The 18,105-nt window shown below is 54.5% G+C and overlaps 1 protein-coding gene across 9 annotated transcripts; it reads right to left on the bottom strand.

Moving 5' to 3' along the window:
• Positions 1-345: 345 nt before the first annotated feature.
• STK11IP (serine/threonine kinase 11 interacting protein) lies at positions 346-17,525 on the bottom strand. 9 transcript variants are annotated; one of them, XR_012072893.1, is made up of 27 exons: positions 17,461-17,525; positions 17,212-17,297; positions 14,935-15,140; positions 14,671-14,745; positions 14,300-14,395; positions 13,804-13,980; positions 13,617-13,688; positions 12,438-12,564; positions 12,071-12,174; positions 11,856-11,951; positions 11,554-11,595; positions 11,217-11,363; positions 10,936-11,020; positions 10,017-10,370; positions 9,634-9,839; positions 9,208-9,324; positions 8,930-9,107; positions 7,014-7,235; positions 6,814-6,917; positions 5,661-5,758; positions 5,384-5,562; positions 5,086-5,167; positions 4,775-4,845; positions 4,045-4,292; positions 2,984-3,359; positions 2,312-2,891; positions 346-1,228 (listed from the first exon to the last, which is right to left on the bottom strand). XR_012072893.1 is itself a non-coding variant. In XM_072961727.1 (25 exons), exons 2-25 carry the CDS (start codon positions 17,270-17,272, stop codon positions 3,210-3,212), a joined length of 3,297 nt encoding a protein of 1,098 aa, XP_072817828.1. In that variant the 5' UTR covers positions 17,273-17,297; positions 17,461-17,525; the 3' UTR covers positions 2,956-3,209. The 9 variants fall into 9 exon arrangements, 4 of the variants coding, with proteins under 4 accessions (XP_072817828.1, XP_006207274.2, XP_072817829.1 ...); XR_012072892.1 differs by having other exon boundaries at positions 2,696-2,891; XR_012072891.1 differs by having other exon boundaries at positions 346-2,891.
• Between the last annotated feature and the right edge of the window lie 580 nt (positions 17,526-18,105).

Below are 18,105 nucleotides of genomic sequence, written 5' to 3'. Positions count from 1 at the left end.
GCTCTGTATCTTATGATCAAAGGAACATGAGAAACATTTGGGAAGATAAGACGCTTTATAAACAATGCATGGAACATAGTAAGGACGCACTGAGCCATAGATGTTAGATTATGACCTTCACCATTATTTAGGGGTGTTCCTCTATAAATCTTCAATGGAGACTTAAATACTGGCCTCACCACTCCCTCCCCCTCAGTCCTGGCTCAGAGAGAGTAGCTGTTTCGTGGGAGTAGTAGTTTATGAGCCACTGGGGAACCTCTCCCGCCTTGACATATGGTCTAATGGGCTCTGCGGCAGGACCTGCGTCCTATCAATCTCTGTCAGGTGAAGGAATAAATACATTCATCCATTCAGGGAATTTATTAATGAGTACATAATGCACGTGCTTCAGGATAGGAACAATGCTGCCTTACATGGAGGTCAGAAAGGGCAGAGTTGCCAAGAGTGCGCCCTAACCACCTAGCACCTTCTCCCACCGGGAACCCATCAGTTCTTTTCCCTCCTTAAATCCAGGGACCTTGATGTGGTACTTTGAGTCCTTCATGAGGGCCTGACCTCCAGTGGCACTGATTCTTTCCCACATGGTTCCATCCTCTCAGGGCCCAGAGTTTGCAGAGGGCTGGCTGGGTCAAGGTTAGACAGGACTCCAGGAGAATTTAGGTCTTCTCCAGCCTCCTACAACCACCCTCCCTGCAGGAGGCCCCACGTTGGACTTCCCCAGAACGAAGCTTTACAGTGAGACCTGACCAAGTTATCAGAACATACCCCTCTCCCAGGAACCCTGAGTCGAAGGACTTCTAATAGGGGGAAGGAGTCACCCCCCAGACCACCATGAAAGAACTACTTCCCTTCCCCTCTAGAGCCACACCTTCCAAACCCTCAATGTTGACCATCCCAATGGTAAGAAATAGGAATTCCAGAAACACAGTGGTCCCTGAAGTTCAAGTATGCAAAAATAAAACTTTTTTCTGTATAACTCAACTTTCTCCTTGTAATAGGTGCCCATTTCTAACCAACAGAAGAGTTAGCCTGGTAACATTCAAGTAAACTCTTCCCAATCAGTGACTGAAACTCAATGAATTTAAGTCTAATTCGATCACATCCGCATTTAGGGGCTGGGCCTCTCCCACTCCCCTGCAGTGGACCTTCACACTCTCCAGCAGCCTCTCAAGTGGCCTCCAGGCCCCACCGTGGGCCCACAGGCTCTTCTGGGCCACCTCCCTTCTCCCTGCAAGAGAGATATGGGCAAGTGTCACCAATCATATCCTGCCAGGTCCTTCTGAACTGCCATAGCTCCAGTTGCCCTGGTGGCATGCGGCACATCTGACAGGTCACTGTCCTCCCTAATCCCACACAGGGAGCAAGGCACAGGGCCCTCCACCTTGAGAGCCCCTCAGCATCAAAGGGTTGCACCTACACTACCTCTACTACCTTTCTCTGAAAACCCTCCCCCTCCCACTCCAGACTCTTAACCAGTTATGGTCCCTTCCAAATCTCTTCTTGCAGCTTAGCTCTCTCACTCAGAACTAAGAGATCCAGCATCTTTGTTCACTGCAGTTCAGCTAGGAGGGGTAGAAACCACCCACGAATCAATACTTCTCCTAACATCTCACTACACTCTGAAGAAAAGAGAAAATTCAAAAATAGCACATCCGGGCCTGCCTGTGCTGGACAAGTACAGGATTATTCAGAGACCCCCAGCCCAAGGCAGGGTTGGCAATGAGCCTGCTCTAAGTGGGGCTGGCACAGAGGTCCATGCGCTGCAGGGAAGGGGGAGGCAGTGCGGCCCAGTGGTTTGCTGACAGCCTAGGTTTGAAGTCCTATGAGCCTGGACTCATCAGCTCTCCTCCATTTACTGATGGGAACTTGGACAAGTCATTCACCTCCTCTAAGCCTCAGTTTCCTCACCTGTAACAAGATGCCACCCACCTCCCATGACCCCTGCGAGAAGACTGTTAGTACTGAGCTCAGTGCCTGGCAGGTACGTGCTCCCAAAATGAGACCCATCTGTTAGTTCTCAAAATCACACACACTCAGCCAAGCCAGGCTCTGGGGCTCAAAAGCAGCTTAGCTTGAGTCCTCAGCAGTCCCTCCCCAAGCCCTCTTACCAAGGCCTCTCTACTCAATATGGAGGTCCCACTACTCCCACTGTGTTCATTCTTCAGTGCAAGAAACAGATCCCCACTCAGGCCCACAGGTCAAGTCAGAATAGGGATGTGTGCAATTAGGACCCTTTCAGTGGCTCATGTTTGACTTAAATCAACTTAAGCCAAAAAAGAGAAAAGGAAGGGGTCCTCTTTAGATCACATACCCTAAAATTCCTCTCAGTTCTGTCTCCTTCTCTCTCTCTGCATGGTTGCACTTTCAGGAAGGCTCTCCCTGCAGGGCCAGCAGCTGCAGGCTCCTCCCCTCAGCAGCCCTCATGGGGGAAATTTGCCTCTTTCTTGGTTGCTCCAGCAAAAGGCCAGGACCGGGCTTGTTAGCCCAATCCTAAACCGATCATGGTGGCCACGGAGTCAACCCAACCAGGCCCCGGCACTGAGTGAGGCAGTGCTGAGAAGGCAGGGACGGAAATCACCAGATGCCCACCCCGCAGCCCAGCTCCACACACCCTCTTCTCAGTCACACTGTATTCAGTTCCCCAAGGCCTGAGATTCTCTTTAGTTCCCAACTGAAATCTGAAAGTGAGACTAACTGGCTCCGCTGTTTGTTAGGCGGTGATTTCCACGCCAGGCCACACGACAGGCGCTGCTGGCTGAGGACGGGTGGAGGTGCGGGAGTACTACTTGATCCCATCAGCAAGGGCACAGCAGGGTCAGAGACGGGGTCTCACAGTTCAAACAAGGCTGCTTGGCCTGTCCATCAGGGAAGAGCTACGGGTGGGACAGTTTCTGTTAAAAAGAGGCAGCAGACCAGCAGGCCTCAGGAGTGATACCTCCAAGTACACCCCTAACATCTGGAGTGGAAACAACTTTATTGATACCTGAGAAAAAGTGCAGGACAAACATTCCTACTGATCACTTAGCCCGTCCCCTCGGGCCAGGTCATCCAGAGGCCGACCAGTCCTTCCGCCCTGCCCTTGAGCTGTGGGTCATTTGGGGCCTCCCTGGCCAGCGCCCAAAGGCGGAAGAAATCCACAGCCAGAGTCTGGAGAGAGAGCATCTGCAGCCATGGCTCCCGAGGCCGGGGGCGGGGCCTGCACAGCAGCCTCACTGGTCAAGGTCTAGACCCTCTTGAGTCACGGTCCTGAGTCCAATGGAAAACAATTCCTCCCAGGGCTCCCGGATCCAGGCCAGCAGGGCTGTCAGCTGCTCCGGACACACAACACGGAGTGCCCAAAAGCTCTCCAGCCGGGACACCTGGCAGACAAGCAGTAGTGAGGTGAGACCCACAGAGGGCCATAGCAGAGCAGGGGGCCAGGGAGGCCTCGGGGACGACCCGCTGCCCTTCCTTGGCTCATGGCCTCTTCCCTTTCCCAAGCCTGTATCACTCCCTGTGAAAGATCCTGACTCTGAGTTTTTTAAACAGAACCCAATCGACACTGACTGAAGAGCCCCAAAGGGCTTTCACATTCACCATCTTCTTTGATCCTGTTTCCAGAATGTCAATTCTGGAGTCAATTCCAAGGAATTGCTTGGGGTTCAGTTCCCAGCTCTACAACTTGTGACTTGGGCACGTCAGTTGACATCCTCAAGCCTCAGTTTCCTCACCTATGATTGGTCTAGTAACTACCTCCTCACGTGGGGGCTGTAAAGATCAAATGGCTGGCACACAGGCCCAACCAATCACAAACTCAAAGAAGTCAGGTGCTTCACTAGGGCCTCCCAGCTAACCCAAGGCTGGGCAACGAGTCCAGGGTGTTCCACTGCCTCCCTTCCTGCTGTCCAAACCCCGTGACAGCCCCCCAGCGCCCCACACCCTAATTTTCTGTGTTCCAAATACCACGACTGCCCACGGCAAGTTCCATCCAGCCCCAGTTCCTAGACCCGCTTCCCACACCGCCCACCACCTCCAGCCCCACCACACACACACACACTCCCACACCTCGTCATAGAAGACCAGCCGCAGGTCCTCCGGGGCCACGCGGTAGAGCAGCACGGAGCTCAGGCTGCTGAGCGGCTGCTGCTCCCTGACACGCACTGAAGGGCCTGGCCTGGAGGGCGGCGCCTTCACAGAGACCTCACCAGACGCTGCTGGAGGAGGGTGCTCTGCCTGGGACCCCGTGGGGTCCTCATCTAACAGGTACAGGGTGCACAGAGTCAGCAACAAGGACACAGGGCAGGCAGCGGGGCCTGGAGGGAAAGAGGCAGGGTGAGGCCCAAGTGGAAGGCCACAGAGGAGCCCAGATCCCCCAGGGCGGCATCCCGGGGCTGCCTGGGAGAATGACCAACTGAGGTGGCCACAACGCGGCTTATGCCTCTGGGGGCCGAGGCCCACCCTTTCCCAAACCCCAGGGATCTCTAGCCTCCAAAGCCTCTGAGGCCCAAGACAAAGGGAATCTGCCCCACCACCCATCCGTCAGAAAAAGGACCTGCTCTCGCCTTCGCCAAAAGGATGAGGCAGAGCAGACCCAGATGATAAGCTTCACATCACAGAAAACCTGGGCCCAAAAGCAAAGGTCTCTGGGCAACAGAGGCCCCAGGGCACCTCCTAGCCCCTCTCAGAGAGACTGGGAACAAGGAGACTGTTATTCGGGTAGGAAGTCCACATCCCAGCACTGAGAATTGCTACAAGGGCACGGAGAAGTGCTGGGGGACCGGGACAGTGACCTCACCTTCAACCAGGAACACCCGTAGGTAAAAGAACCGGGGAGGCTCCGAGGAAGAGTCTCTCTCCAGCAATGGCCTAGGGGGAAGGCGGCAGGCCCAGGAAGAAGAGATCAGCCGGGGGGTGGGAAGTACGCAAGGGGGGAAGAGCAGAAGGCCAGGCCTGGGTCAGGAGGCATGGGCGGGAGGACAGGTGGCAGGCCCGGGTGCTCAGGGCGTGCTCAGGGCCTGCCGAGGGCCAGGGCTTGCGGAGAGAGGGCCTGTGCTCCAAGAGCCGCCGCCTGGGCCTCAGCCCGGCCTCCACCTCCTAGCCACTCACCAGAGCCGGTGCTTCGGGGTCACCTCCTCTTCCGTGGTGCTGACGCTGCTCCTCCGAGTGGGGGGCAGAGACTGCAAGACATCTGGACAGAGCCAGCCAGGGACAGGGAGCCCTCAAAGACTCCATCTCTTCCATCCCAACCTCTCAACACCTTCCCAATCTCCGCACTGCTAGATTTCAGGAACTTCCAAGAGGGACGAGTCCTGTTACCTGGCTGTCTCCATCGTGGGCGCCGCACTTGGGCACTGTGGCCCTCGGCCCCCACCCCACCCTCCCTCCTCCCCCTTCCCTCTCTCACCAGCGAGCTCCTCCAGGAAGGCCCGGCAGTGCTTGGCATCTCGGGGCAGCAGGACACAGCTGCCCGCCCCAGCCGCCCACTCCAGCCACAGGCTCTGTCCTGCCAGGCCCAGCTCTATGCTACTCAGATCCTGCAGGGGGACGGCCAGGGTCAGCTGCAGCCAGCTAGCCGGAGGCCCGCTGGGGAGACAGTGAGGGCAGAGTGGCAGAAAAGAGTGAGAGCAGAGTGAGACCACGGAGGCCCAGACCCTTCCCTGACCGCGGCCCTGCTCACTCACCAGATCTCCCCTGTCACCTTCAACACATAGAGCCTGTGATCAGACACGACCACAAGACACAGAAACTCCCCAGGGTGGCCTGTCAATGCCACTGGCACCTAAGGGGAAGAGGATGTTGATGAGAAACAGGACTAGGGAGGCAGCTGCCAACCTGAGAGCTGGCTACTCGTGACAGGGCCTGGGCCCAAGTCCTCACGGGTCACCCACCCCAGCCATGCTCTCCACCCCACAGCCCCGCCTGCACTCAGACCTGCGTCAGGCTCTTGGCAGGTTTCCCTGCCTGTTATTTTGCCCCCTCCAACCCATCCTCCACCCCCTGACAGAACGACTGTCCCCAAACACAAAATCAATCAACACCTCCCTGCTTCCAAGCCTTCAGTGGCTCCTGCAGGCCACAGATCAAGTCCACACTCCTTGGCAGTCACAAGACAATGCTCTGAAACCACCCTTGCCTGCCTGTTCATACTCCTCCGGGACACTTGCCCCCACACCACCCCCAGCTGCCCCAATCACGGCCAGTTCTCCCCACTAGCTAATCTCTCAGACCTCCGTGATTTGCTGCTTCCTTTTCCCAGAACATTCTTTTCCTCCCTCCTCTGTAACTCATCCTTCAAGACCTGGATTAGCCATCATCTGCAGGAAGGAGAGGCTTCCTGGCCCACTCAGCCTGGACTGACTGCCCCTCCAGGGCCTGAGCCCGACTCCGGCACTTTCACACAGCATCACAGCTGTCTGCTCCTCATGCCAGGATAGAAGATGGAGGGCCAGACTGATGTACGCTATCTCCCTAGTGTCATGCCAGTGCTAGGAGTGCCACGAGAGGGTCCGATAGCCGTGTGTATTCACAGTAACAGAGGAGGCCCCGTTTACTGAGCCCCAGGGGCCTCGCTAGGCAGCCCTCAGACATCAGCTCTCACATGTGTTCCATACTCCTTTACTGTAGCTATTATCATCCCCGTGGCAGACAGGAAACAACAGAGACTCAAGTACCAAGGAGCATGTCCACAGCCACACTGAGAGCAACTGCCAGGGTTCAAGCTGGAAGCCAGACTGGGTGGCTCCAGAGTGACTGCTCAGACATAGTTGGCTGCAGTGGAAACAGACAGACACCCTGTCATTTGGGGGCACAGAGCAGAGCCAGGCTGGCACAGACCTTGAGGCAACACTGGAACTCCTCCTGGGCATCGGTGAACACCTCGACGTCCAGGAAGAGCCGGAGTCGGTGGTCCACAGAGCGAAGGCCACAGCGCTCAGAGGCTGGGGGCAAGTGGTGGGCCGTCAGTCTGTCCCCACTGCCCCGGTCCCAGCTCCCTCCCCCAAACAGCACCCCTGTCTCTCTTGGCCTATACTCACGGGGGCTGAGGCTCCAACTGTGGTGGTCATGGGAGACTGGAGCCTGAGATGGGGCACTGCTGGTGTGGTCGCTGTGGCCAGGAGGGTCATGGACAGCACTGGGGGACTGTGAGGGGGCTGGAAATTGCTCTCCCGGTCTCTGCTCCCCACTGGGGGTTCCCCGGGACACAGCCAGGAGAACCACGTGATCACTACCACAGTTTGGACACACAGCAGGCGATTCTGGAGGGGAAATGGGCATGGTCCCCATGAACCCCGCTGTGTGTCACCACACCCCCTACCATGCTCATAACACACACACACACACCCCCACCCCACTCTTAGGCCCACCTGGGCCCACATTTTCAGCTTCATATACCACCCACCTTCCTAAACCACCTGATGACCTCCACAGGCCCAGCTGTTGACCAGTCGCTCCCCAGCCCAGTGAGGGATGAGCAACCCAAAACCACAGCCCACAGCCTCCTTAAAATACACTCATCCTTCTCATTTCAGGCCCTCTAAGGAGTGGGTCAAACACAGACAAGCCCTGCTCTAGGCCCCTCCCTCAGCCTTGGGCTGGGCGTGTACTTGATGTCTGAAAGCCCCAAATCAACAGGTGGGGAAGGCAGGGGGCCAGATAAGGGTCCAATTCCAAGCTCCGTCTCTTGAATGCTGTCATCTAAGCAACTGTGACAAGTCACCTAAGCACTCTGTGCCTGGCTTCTCATCTGTGAGATGGGGATGATGACAGTGTCTATCCTGGACGGTGGTCAGGATGAGCAAATGGAATCAGGTAATGGAATCCAGGACACGGATCAGCGACAAGACAGGAAATATTCTTTGAGAAGCTACGACAAGCTGGGGACAGGCTAGACCTTTTGACAAAAACTCCCCCAATTCCACATTGCACATGAGGAAGATAGATGACATCACTAACGCACCCACCCAAGACCACAGGTCTAGGGGTCGTGGTGGCAGCTGCCATCTGCGGAGGACCTTGGTTCTGCGCCAGGCACTGTGCCTGGTGCCGTTTAGTCACATTTAAACCTCCTAACATCACAGGGCACATTCATTCTCTTTCTTGCTCAGACAGAGTAACGAAGGATCAAATCAAAGGAGAATGGAGCACACAAGAATGTTCACAACTAATGCCACCATCAAAGGGACCCCGGGGCCACATGACGCATGGAGTACAGACAGGGTCCGGGACGAGGTGGGGCTATTTCTGTTGCACACTCTGTGCCACCGGGCCTCAGGAGCCTGTGGCCACCCGGGTAGGTTCAGGGTCAGGAAGGGAGAGGGCTGTTTTCTGGGTAAAATTTAAACCCTTGCTCTATTGGCTGCCAAGAAGAGAAAAGTGAATAACAAAAATCATACATTTCAACATAGGTGTTATCAAGAATACTTCTTTCTTCCTCAGTGTCTTCTGAGGACGGTTTTTTGACTGGTCTACAATGGAAAATCTCTCATCTTGAAGAATAGAACAAGAGATGCCCCGAGGTGCTCCTCGGTATCAAGTAGCTCACAAGGTCAGTCAGGGAGGACAACCTAAGCCGACTCCCAGAGCATCCTACTCAATGGCCAGACAGCCCAGCACTGCAGGGAGGGCTCACTGGGCTTTATGCAGTTTCTGAAATATTAGCCAGAAAAGGGGGGAAAAGCCTCCAAGTTATGAAAAAATAATGAGTACACTTGAACAGCTACAGAGATTGTATTTCCTGACTTTTAGTGGGGAGAAGATGTAATTTTTTCTTTTTTTTGTTTTTTTGTAAATGTGGCAGGCAGATGGTTTTAATTTTTCCTCCAGGCAGAAAAGTTGGTCTCCGTCCTTTTCTTCCCTAGGGCTCCCCCTCCACACTCCCTCCCTCGAAGCCATTTTCCCAGAAGCAGCAGGAGGCGTGCGTGGGGAGGGAGGTCAAGGGCAGGGCCTGTACCTGTCTTCTGGAACAGAGGTCGCCAGCCTTCTTCACTGTTCAGGCCCTGCCTGGGCTCCTCTGCCTTGAACTCACGGCCACAACGTAGACATTGGAGTCTGCCCTCCGGTGGATCCCTTGTTCCCCCGAGCTGCTGCTGAGCTGAGGTGGCTGCTGGGGTCAACACAGCAAGCAGCTCCTGAAAAAGGGTGGGCCAGACCCAGCTGTGAGCAGGACCCCAGCCCTCAGACTTTCAATCTCCCCCCGGCCACCTGGGCCCCTGCGCTAGGCCCCGTCACCTGGATGGCTGCCTGGGCATCTGGCTCCAGCACCACATAGCGACGCAGCTGCCGATCGGGGCAAATGTAGGAGAAGCGCAGAACAAGGATGGGGCCCCCCGGGCGTGGGTCTGAGCCCTGCTCAGGAAGAGGGGGTCAGAAGGACTCAAGTTCTACTGAGAGCATGGAGGAAAACAACCGCTCCGGACTCTGTTCAGATGCTTTTGCTGACAGCCACGCTCTGGCCCAGAAGCTTGCTCCTCAGCCCAGCCTCCCCAGCCACCTGGGGACCTGCCTTTGCCCCGCAGCTCCTCTCCCCGGCACCAAGCTCAGCAAGAGACCGTGGGAGACGCCCAGCCCGCACCTGGCACCCGACGCCATGCTGTCGGAGTCGGCTCCTGAAAGAAGCCCAGCACCTCTTCTGGAACCCTCGCTTCCCCTGCTCACCTCGGGCGCTGCTTCTCTCTGGGTCTGGGTCTCCGCCTCTATGTCAGCTGCCTCCAGACTCTGGAGCTCAAGCCGTTCCAGGGTCCGAGCCGCTTGGAGTTCCACCTCAAACAGGTGGCCAGAAGTGACCCAGAGAAAGCATTCCCTCCCCCGCACGCCCCCGGGTCCCTCCAGGGGACACACCAACATGGGGCGGCAGAGCTCCACTGAAGAGAGACCAAGAGGGGAGCCCCGTAAGAAGGGTGACATACCCAAGACTGCCCTCCTGTAGGGTGGCCATCCATCCAAAAGGGGTCAGGTGCCCGCACCTGGGTTCTCCTAACCCTCCCAGACACGCCACCAGCACCTGGTCCCAGCCTCCCCCGTGGTCACCGAGCACTCACCCTCCACTTCGTTGTGCTCCTGCTCCTCCTCCTCTTCCTCTTCCTCCTTTCCTCCCTCCTCTTTTCCCTGCTCCTCCACCACCTCCTCCTCCTCCTCCTCCAGTGGCTCCGGCTCCACCCTGACTTCCTCTGCCACTTCCTCTGGAGACTCCCTCTCCAGGGGCAGAGAGCCTGGCACAATCTCAGGGCTCGGGACATCCAGGGGCAGGGTGCTGAGGGCAGAGGTCTCAGAGGTCACCAGAACAGGGGTCCCAGAGGCCTCCAGGTGATTCCTATACTGCAGCCAGTCACAGCCAAATCGTTCTCGGAAACTGTTCATGAGTTCAAGTTCCCGATGTTGCTGCACAAACCATCCTGGGCAGGTAGGGAAGCGCACAGGTAAGCAAGCCCAGCCCCACCACAACCCTGACAACCCAGCCTCTTCAGAGCGTGCTCCTCAGAGTGAAGTAAAGGGGGTGTAATGGCAGGGGGAGAGGGAGGTCAGAGAAAGGCCAGAGGCCTCCCCTCGGCAGCATGTCCCAAAGTCTGTTTTACAGAACCCTGCGGTCACGTGCAACCCTGGAGTGGGCAGCACCTGCTGCTTGGGAGAGTTGAGATACACAGTAGCACGTTTAATGTCCTGAGATGTCCTGGAGGGAGGACACCTACATAACCCTGTTTACCCTAGCTTTTCCCAAGCTGATCGAGTCACGGAATCCTCTCATTATATTACCTTCTGACATCCCACAAAATTAACATTCCATGGAAAACCCTTTGGAAAATGCTGCTTGGGGACAGTCTCTGCTCCTTTCCCCAGACTAAAAGAAAAGAAGAAGGACTAGGAGAGCCGCCACAACGCCCCACTCCACCAAAAAGAGAAGTCCTCCTGACTACAAGACTGGAGAGTGCTGGACTGGGGCAGGGGGCAGGACTGACTCACCAGCCGGGGAGGGGTCCAGAGTCCGGGGCTCCGGGTCTGTATCACTGGGTTCCGAGATACTCGCCCGCCTCACACGGACTCGGCTCTGAGGTTGGGTAGAGGGACCACATTCTATGAAACCCAGGGCCTCCCACCCTGCCATCTGGGGCCACCTACCTAACTACCCAAAAAATTCACCCACAAGCAAAGATAAGCCCTTACCATTTCCAGCACAGCAGCAACCCAGAGCCCTCGTAAAGGCAACCAACCCCTAGCACGAGGCAGCCTAGGACACCAGTTACCTTAACCTTACGAACAGGAGGCTGGGCCACAACGCCTCCCGATGAGGGGCTGTCACTCAGGTCGGGGCCGCCAGAGGTTTCGGTGGTACTCCCCACTGGCCAAGGCAGAGGCAGGGCTGGGGGCCCAAGCCCTGAGGATGTGGAGGCCTGGCGTGGGGTGACAGGAAGGAGAAGGAGGTTGGAGCCAGGAGAGCACCTCTGCCCTGCCCAAGCTCGGCCTACTTTCCAGCTGACCAAGAAGACCCTGACCTGGACAACCGTCTGTTTCCCTCAACTAGCGCCCTCCCTTCATGTCCTCCCAAATCGACTCCACCCCCTTCACTCCCACCACACGAACCTGAAAATCAGTCAGTGACAAGGCCTTTCCATCAAGAAGGAACTGAGCAAAGATAAAAGGGGAGAGGCGTTGTCAGTGGGGGAGCGCATGCCCTAGAGAGCCTCAAGCTGGGGCTGGGAGCCCTCCTAGTCCTATAAGGACCACCAGGCTTGGTGGGTGTAATGGCTTAATAAGCAGCGGGATCAAGGCTTTGGCCCTTCACCTAAGGGTGGGGTGGGGTGGGGAGGGGCAAGAGGGCGCAGGGGTGGGGAGAGGCCTGGGCAGGGAAGGGAAAGCAGAATGGACTCAGAAAGACCACTCACCCCGGCGGCGGCATCCCTGGCCCGGGGTGACAAGTACTGGGCAGTGGCTGCTCGGTGTGCTGGGTGGAACCACAAAGGATTCCCCTCCAGGTAGAGCTGAGGGGCAGTAAGAGACTGAGGTGGGCCATGGGCCTCCCTGGGTGAGGAAGGGTGCTGAGCAACTCAGCATGGGAGAGAGGGAAGGAGGGGCATGAAGCCCACCCCCAGGTCCTCACCTTTCGAAGCTCAGCCAGCAGCCATAGCGGCGACAGCTCCCTGTGTCTTTCCAGCAAGTTGTAGGCCACATCCAGGTGCCGCAGGTTCCGCAGCTGCTCCAGGCCTGGGACAGAAGTGAGAAAGGACGGACAAGTGGGCGAGCGAGGCTGGAGGGGGTGTGGGACAGGGTGGGGGCGTGCTGCAGGAGAGCGCAGCAGAAAGGCCAACCTGGGCATCTCAGACCTGCCCAAAAGCCTGCATGAGGCTCTGGGGGACACACGGGTCCCAGGCCACCCTGAGTCACACAACACTCCCATCTCCACCCATATCTGCCCCGCTCCCCCACCCCTTGGCCTCCCCTCTCCCCCACCACATGGCCTCACTCACCATGCAGGCTCTGGAGCTCATTGCCTCGCAGTATCAGGGTCCCCAGAGCAGCCCCCGAGGGGCCCATTTTCGGCACCAAACGCAGGTGATTATAGGAGATGTCCAGATGGCAGAGCTCAGACAGTTCCTGGGAGTGGTGGGGGTGATGAAGATTCTCTCCTTGACCAAACTCTAGCCAGGCTCCTCTGAACCCTCTTCTCGACTAGGCCTCAACCTTGACCTATCAAGACTGCAGACTCTCAACACAAATGATTTCAACCACTCTTCTACCCACTACCTTCACACTAAAAGACTTAAACAAATCTACCACAGTTTCTAATGGCTCCAGAATGACAACTCCAGCCCCCTGACATTGCTGCCCAGAAAAACTCGAGGCTGCCAGAATTTCATTTGTTTCAGCCAACACCTGAAGAGAGGGCCCCTGTCTCCCAGCCTCCATGGGAGGGTAAGAGTCTAACTTTGGCAAGTAGCAGCAGGCAAACCCAGACAGGTTTCACGTGGACTGATGCCCCCTTCCTGCTTTTTGTAAATTTCCACTTCCCTGACTTCAGAGGAACCTGGCTAGAGTTTGGTCACAGAGAGAATCTGCTCAAGGCCCTGCCGTCCACCTCCCCACTCCCTCACTCTCCCTTGAGAACAGCGGGTTACCTCTGCACAAATCAAACTTGAGTTCAACTCATGCTGAACAGTTTATTACAGATTAGAATAGTTTTACCACTAGTTAAATATCATGACAGTTTATTAACATTTTAACTAGTATCCGCTTTTAGCCCTGACAGGGAGACATGGGAGAAGGGTTTTTCATCTTCACCACAAAAGCTACTCTTTTCTGAGCTAGGTGCTGGGCTAAACAACATCAGATACTCTTCACAGTCATCTTAACACCATAAAAGTAGATACTACTATGATTTACTTTACAGATGAAAGAACTGAGAGATTAACTAATTTGTCCCAAGTCAAACAGGGATTAGGAGTTGAGATTTAAATGCTGGTTTGTCTTATGTTAGAGTCTGTGCCTCCAAACAGTACTGCCTCCCCAGATGTGGCTCTATGTGGGGCGGAGTAGTGGGGAGATAGGCAAGAGCAAGTTTAGAGTAAAACCAAGTCCAAGAGAGAGGGTCAGAGGAGAACAATCAGAGGCCCGTGTGGCACCAGCTCAGCCAGGCTGCTCATACCCACCATCAGGAAGCCCTCGCAGTCCTGGACTTGATTGTGGCTCAGGTTCAAGAAGCGCAGAGCCGACAAGAGACGCTTGGGGGATGGGAAGAAAAATCAGGAAATTAAACGTCCCTGGGCAGCCAGCTGGCCCTCCCCACTAAAGGCCCATCCCTGTTGTTCCCCAAAGCCCCTTCTGAGGCTCACTCACCAGCGAGCTGTCTAAGGCAGTCAGTGCGTTGTAGCTAAAGTCAGCGGAGAGCAGAGCCAGCCAGGGCAGGGCAGAGCAAAGGTCACCACCGCAGGCTGAGAGGAGCTCCTGAGCAGACAGACGGGGGCTCTTACCTCCACTCTCCCCTCCCCCGATGCCAAGGCCATGGTCTGTCACCTGCCCAATCATTCACTCTTTAAATACTAAGCTCAGTTGGGAGATGCAGGTTTAAAGAAAGCCCAGGGCCCCAGCCCCAAGGAGTTCACTGTGGGGAGAGTGGGGAGGCAGACATGAGAATATGGACTACAATATGCTAGGTGGGACTGTAAATATACGGACAGGCACAGAGAGCAGTGGGGGCACAGCAGAGGGGGCAAGGACACTGTCCAGAGGGAGGCAGGAGGCAGGGAAGGTTGCAGAGAAGGGAGAACGTCGGAACTTGGTCCTCAGTGTCCCTCAGGACAAGGCATCTGGGCCCATCCCTCACCCTCCTCACCTCTAATGCCTGGAGGCTCCTGCTGCAAGTCAGGGTCTCCAGCTGGGAATAGATACCACGGAGGCCACGGAGGCAGTGGAGGGGGACACCTCGGAGCTAGGGCAAGGCAAGGGAGGGAGGAAGACTAAAGCTCACAGAAGACAGAATTTTCATCCCCACTTCCCCTGACAGGGAGGATGGAAAAGATGACAGAGCCACCAATGGTTCAGGGCAGCATTAAATGGAAAAGGGCATGGGTGCCCCATCACTGCAAATCAACGAGCACACTCAGATCTGCCCGCCTAGTCCCCAAACAAAAGAGGCCATCTCTCTTTCCCCTCTCTAAAAGGCTGATGGAGTTTTGTGCACCAACATCCCCCATCACCCCATACCTCCAGCCGCCGAAGGGACTTGAAGGGGAAAATCTTGATGGGCCCTGGGAGGCCAAGATCTGGGACATGGACCAGCTGAAAGAAAAAACCCTCAGGTCACAGAGGCTGGGCACATGTCCCCTTCCTTGGCCTCTCTTCCTTAGCACAGCCAGTCACACACACATAGTCTGGATCTGGGCCCTGCAGGCTTCGTGCATTCATGCCGTACCCCCAGCCCTACCTCCACTACTCTCTTGGGCTTTTTGTACATTCCCACCCCAGAACCTTGAGTGAAAGCGTTTTCTGCAGCACATCGAAGAGGAACTGAAGCTGGAGGATGACGGGGGAGTCGGCAGGGTGGGAGGGCAAAGCCACAAAGCCTGTCTGGCCAGGGCCCCATGGCCCCAGGTGCAGCTCAAATACTTGATTCAGCTGCTGCAGTGTGGCAGTGAACAGGCTCAGTGTGCTACAGCCAGACAGGATCACATCCCCTGCAGGGAGAGGGGCAGACAGGAGAGAGACATATATTTATTCTAAGACTTGTGACAACAGGATACACCCACTCCAATTCATACTGTAGATCCTCCACTGCAGGATCAAACTTTCCATCTTTTCCTCACTCAAAAGTCTTCAACGGCTCTCCTCTATCTTCAAAGAAGTCCTAGCTTTTCAGCCTCATATATCAGATTGCTTCACTACAAGACCCTGACTTTTCTAAATTTTCCTTCCCCTTCTGCTCAAAACAGCCTGGTCTACTCACAGTGCTAGAAATACAGCTGACTTGGTTGCAGTCCTCTCATTTTCTGACACAACTCCTTCTACTCTGCCCAGCTCAAGACCTACCTTCTCCAGGAAGCTTTCTCAACACGTAACACTGCTGGACTTTTTGCTATAATCACTCACTTTACATAAAAGTTGACTGGGTGTTTCATCTGTATTTCTTTTTCTGATTGCAAAAGTAGCACGTACACTTATAGAAACTTTCAAACAACACTAAAATGCATGCCATAGAAAGAATAACCACTCATTATAGCACTAAGGTATTGGTATTACTGTCACCACTGAGACTGTCATCCTTGAGAGCATCTTTTGGTATTCATTACTGCATCTAAAAAGAGTACAACTATAAGGTAGGCATGCAGAAATTTTTTTTAATTTTTTTGAAAACACAAGCACAGACTAAAAGGATGCTGCAGAAATAGTACAGAGAGATCCCCTTATACCCTTTTGCACCCTTAAAATGACCCCCCAATGGTTATATTTTATATGGAGTACAATATCAAAACCAGGAAAACTTAGTTCTATGCCATTTTGTCCCATGTAGATTCCTGTAACCACCATCACAATCACAAAACTATTTCACCACTGTAACACTCTCCCTCCTGCTACCTCTTTGGTCACTTGCACCAGTGCACCCACACACTCACACGCAAACACCCATGCACACACACACGCACGCACACAATCATCCCTAATCCCTGGAACCAAGTCAGATTTTTGCTGAATAAATTATCAAATCTTAAAACCTTGTATTAAGGTTTTTCTATGTACTAGACACAGGATAGATACAGACATGATTCAAGGACTCTACCCACCCTCAAAGAGCCTCCCAGTCTAGAAAAGGAGATAGTACACGTGCACAGTTAATATTACAAGCCAGAAAGTAAAACTGCTATAAAGAGAGATTCCACAGATACCATCAATAGGGGTACAGAGTGATGGAAGGCAGTTGACATTAACTAAGCAATATGGGCTAGACATATGTTACTTCATTTAAATTTTATCAGAATCTTCTATAAAGCACTGTTAAACACCTCTTACAAATACGGAAACTGGAGCTCAGAGAACTTAAAAATCTCAGCTGAGATCATATAGCTGGTAAGAAGTTGCTACTTCTGTCTGATCTCAAAGTGAGGACTTGTTCTGCCACAACTAATGCCAACCACTACTGAACAACTACTATGGCTCCACTCTGCCCAGGATCTGAAGGAAGAAATTATGATTACTACCAATTTTGAGCACTCACTACGTATGTAAACACTGTACTAAATGCTTTATATGAATTAAAATTAACCCCCATAACAACCTTTGAGTTAAGTACAATCATTATGCCATTTTGCTGGAGAGGAAAACTGAGTCTCAGAAAACTTAAACAACTTGGTCAAGTTTGAAAGAGTTGGGATTCCAGGTGGGGTCTGACTTCAAATCTTGTGCTTTTAGTTATACTTAACGCTATGCCACAGAACAATGATTATAACCACTTCTTGGTCTCGAAGGGTTAACAGCAGAGTAACGACCATTTTCCTCTGAGAGAATCAGGGAACGCTGGAAGGAAGTGGCCCTCGAATTTGGCCTGGAAAGATGGCTATGGTTTAGACTGTCAAAAGACACAGGACACAAGACCGAACAAACCCCGGAGGAGTGAAGAAATGAACTGTTTGACACCCAAACCCTCGTGACCTTAAACAGCTGCAACTCCATGACTTCTAAAGGGAAGTGACTCTGGAAGGTAGGAAGCACCCCATCTTGCCCTAGCATCAGCCCACCCGGAAGTCCACTCACCGGACTCCCGCAGCAGCCACGCGAGCTTCCACACCAGGGAGTCCCGGGGGGCGGTCGTCATGGCCACAGGACGCTGGGGGCGGAGCCTAAGAAAAAGAGGAAGCGGAAGAGCTTCAGGTGGGTGGTAGTGCCAAAAGGCCAGGACGTTCGCACAAAAAGACACGGGGAGAAAAGAGCATGAAAGAGCAAGAAAGAGCACCTCCATGGTGCCCTTCCAAGGAGTAAAAGGCCCGGTTCCAGCCGACTCACCCTCGTATGTGATCCTCCCACCAGCTCTGCAGCCCGACGCCTATCAATAATGGAGAGGAAGTCCCGCCCCGGAAGGGAGGCGCTCCGGAGGGGCGGCCGGAAAGCAGGACACCGCTGCCGGAAACCACGCCCTAAGTCGTGCGAAAGTGTCGGTTGGGGGCGGTGCCCGCTGATTCGCGCGGGGGCGGCCCTTCGGCTTTTGCAGCTGCTGGGGCCCCGACCCCCGCCCAAAGCTGGGCCCCTGTGGCTGCCGCCCCTTTGTGGGCCCCGCGCGGCCTGGGACGCTCTCTGCGCTCGCCTGGGGCCCCTCCCGGCTAGTGAGGAAAACTTGACTCGTTGTTTGCAGACTGGGCGGGGAAGCAAAGTTTGGAGAAAAGGAATTTTCTGTTAGGAAAAGACCAGTCCAAAGCAACATTCGTTTTCCAATTAAAGGAGAGCGTGTCCACCATAGGAAGGAGTTTTTCGACATCTGTGTGAAAGAGCTGGGGCTGGTGGAGGTGCCACTTTTGAAGTTCCTTTGACGATTTTTCCTTAATCTCCCTCCAGACTCGCTTTTCTTTTTCCTTCAGCAATGTTGGGCTCTCATATTAGCGATTGGTAACTCTCCACATGCAGCTCGTCCTTTATTTTTACTGTGTTTAATCT

Source organism: Vicugna pacos, chromosome 5, assembly GCF_048564905.1.
Source record: "Vicugna pacos chromosome 5, VicPac4, whole genome shotgun sequence".
NCBI lineage: Eukaryota > Metazoa > Chordata > Mammalia > Artiodactyla > Camelidae > Vicugna > Vicugna pacos.
The sequence above is the reverse complement of the archived record's forward strand: the minus strand, read 5'-3'. Positions and strand labels throughout refer to the sequence as shown.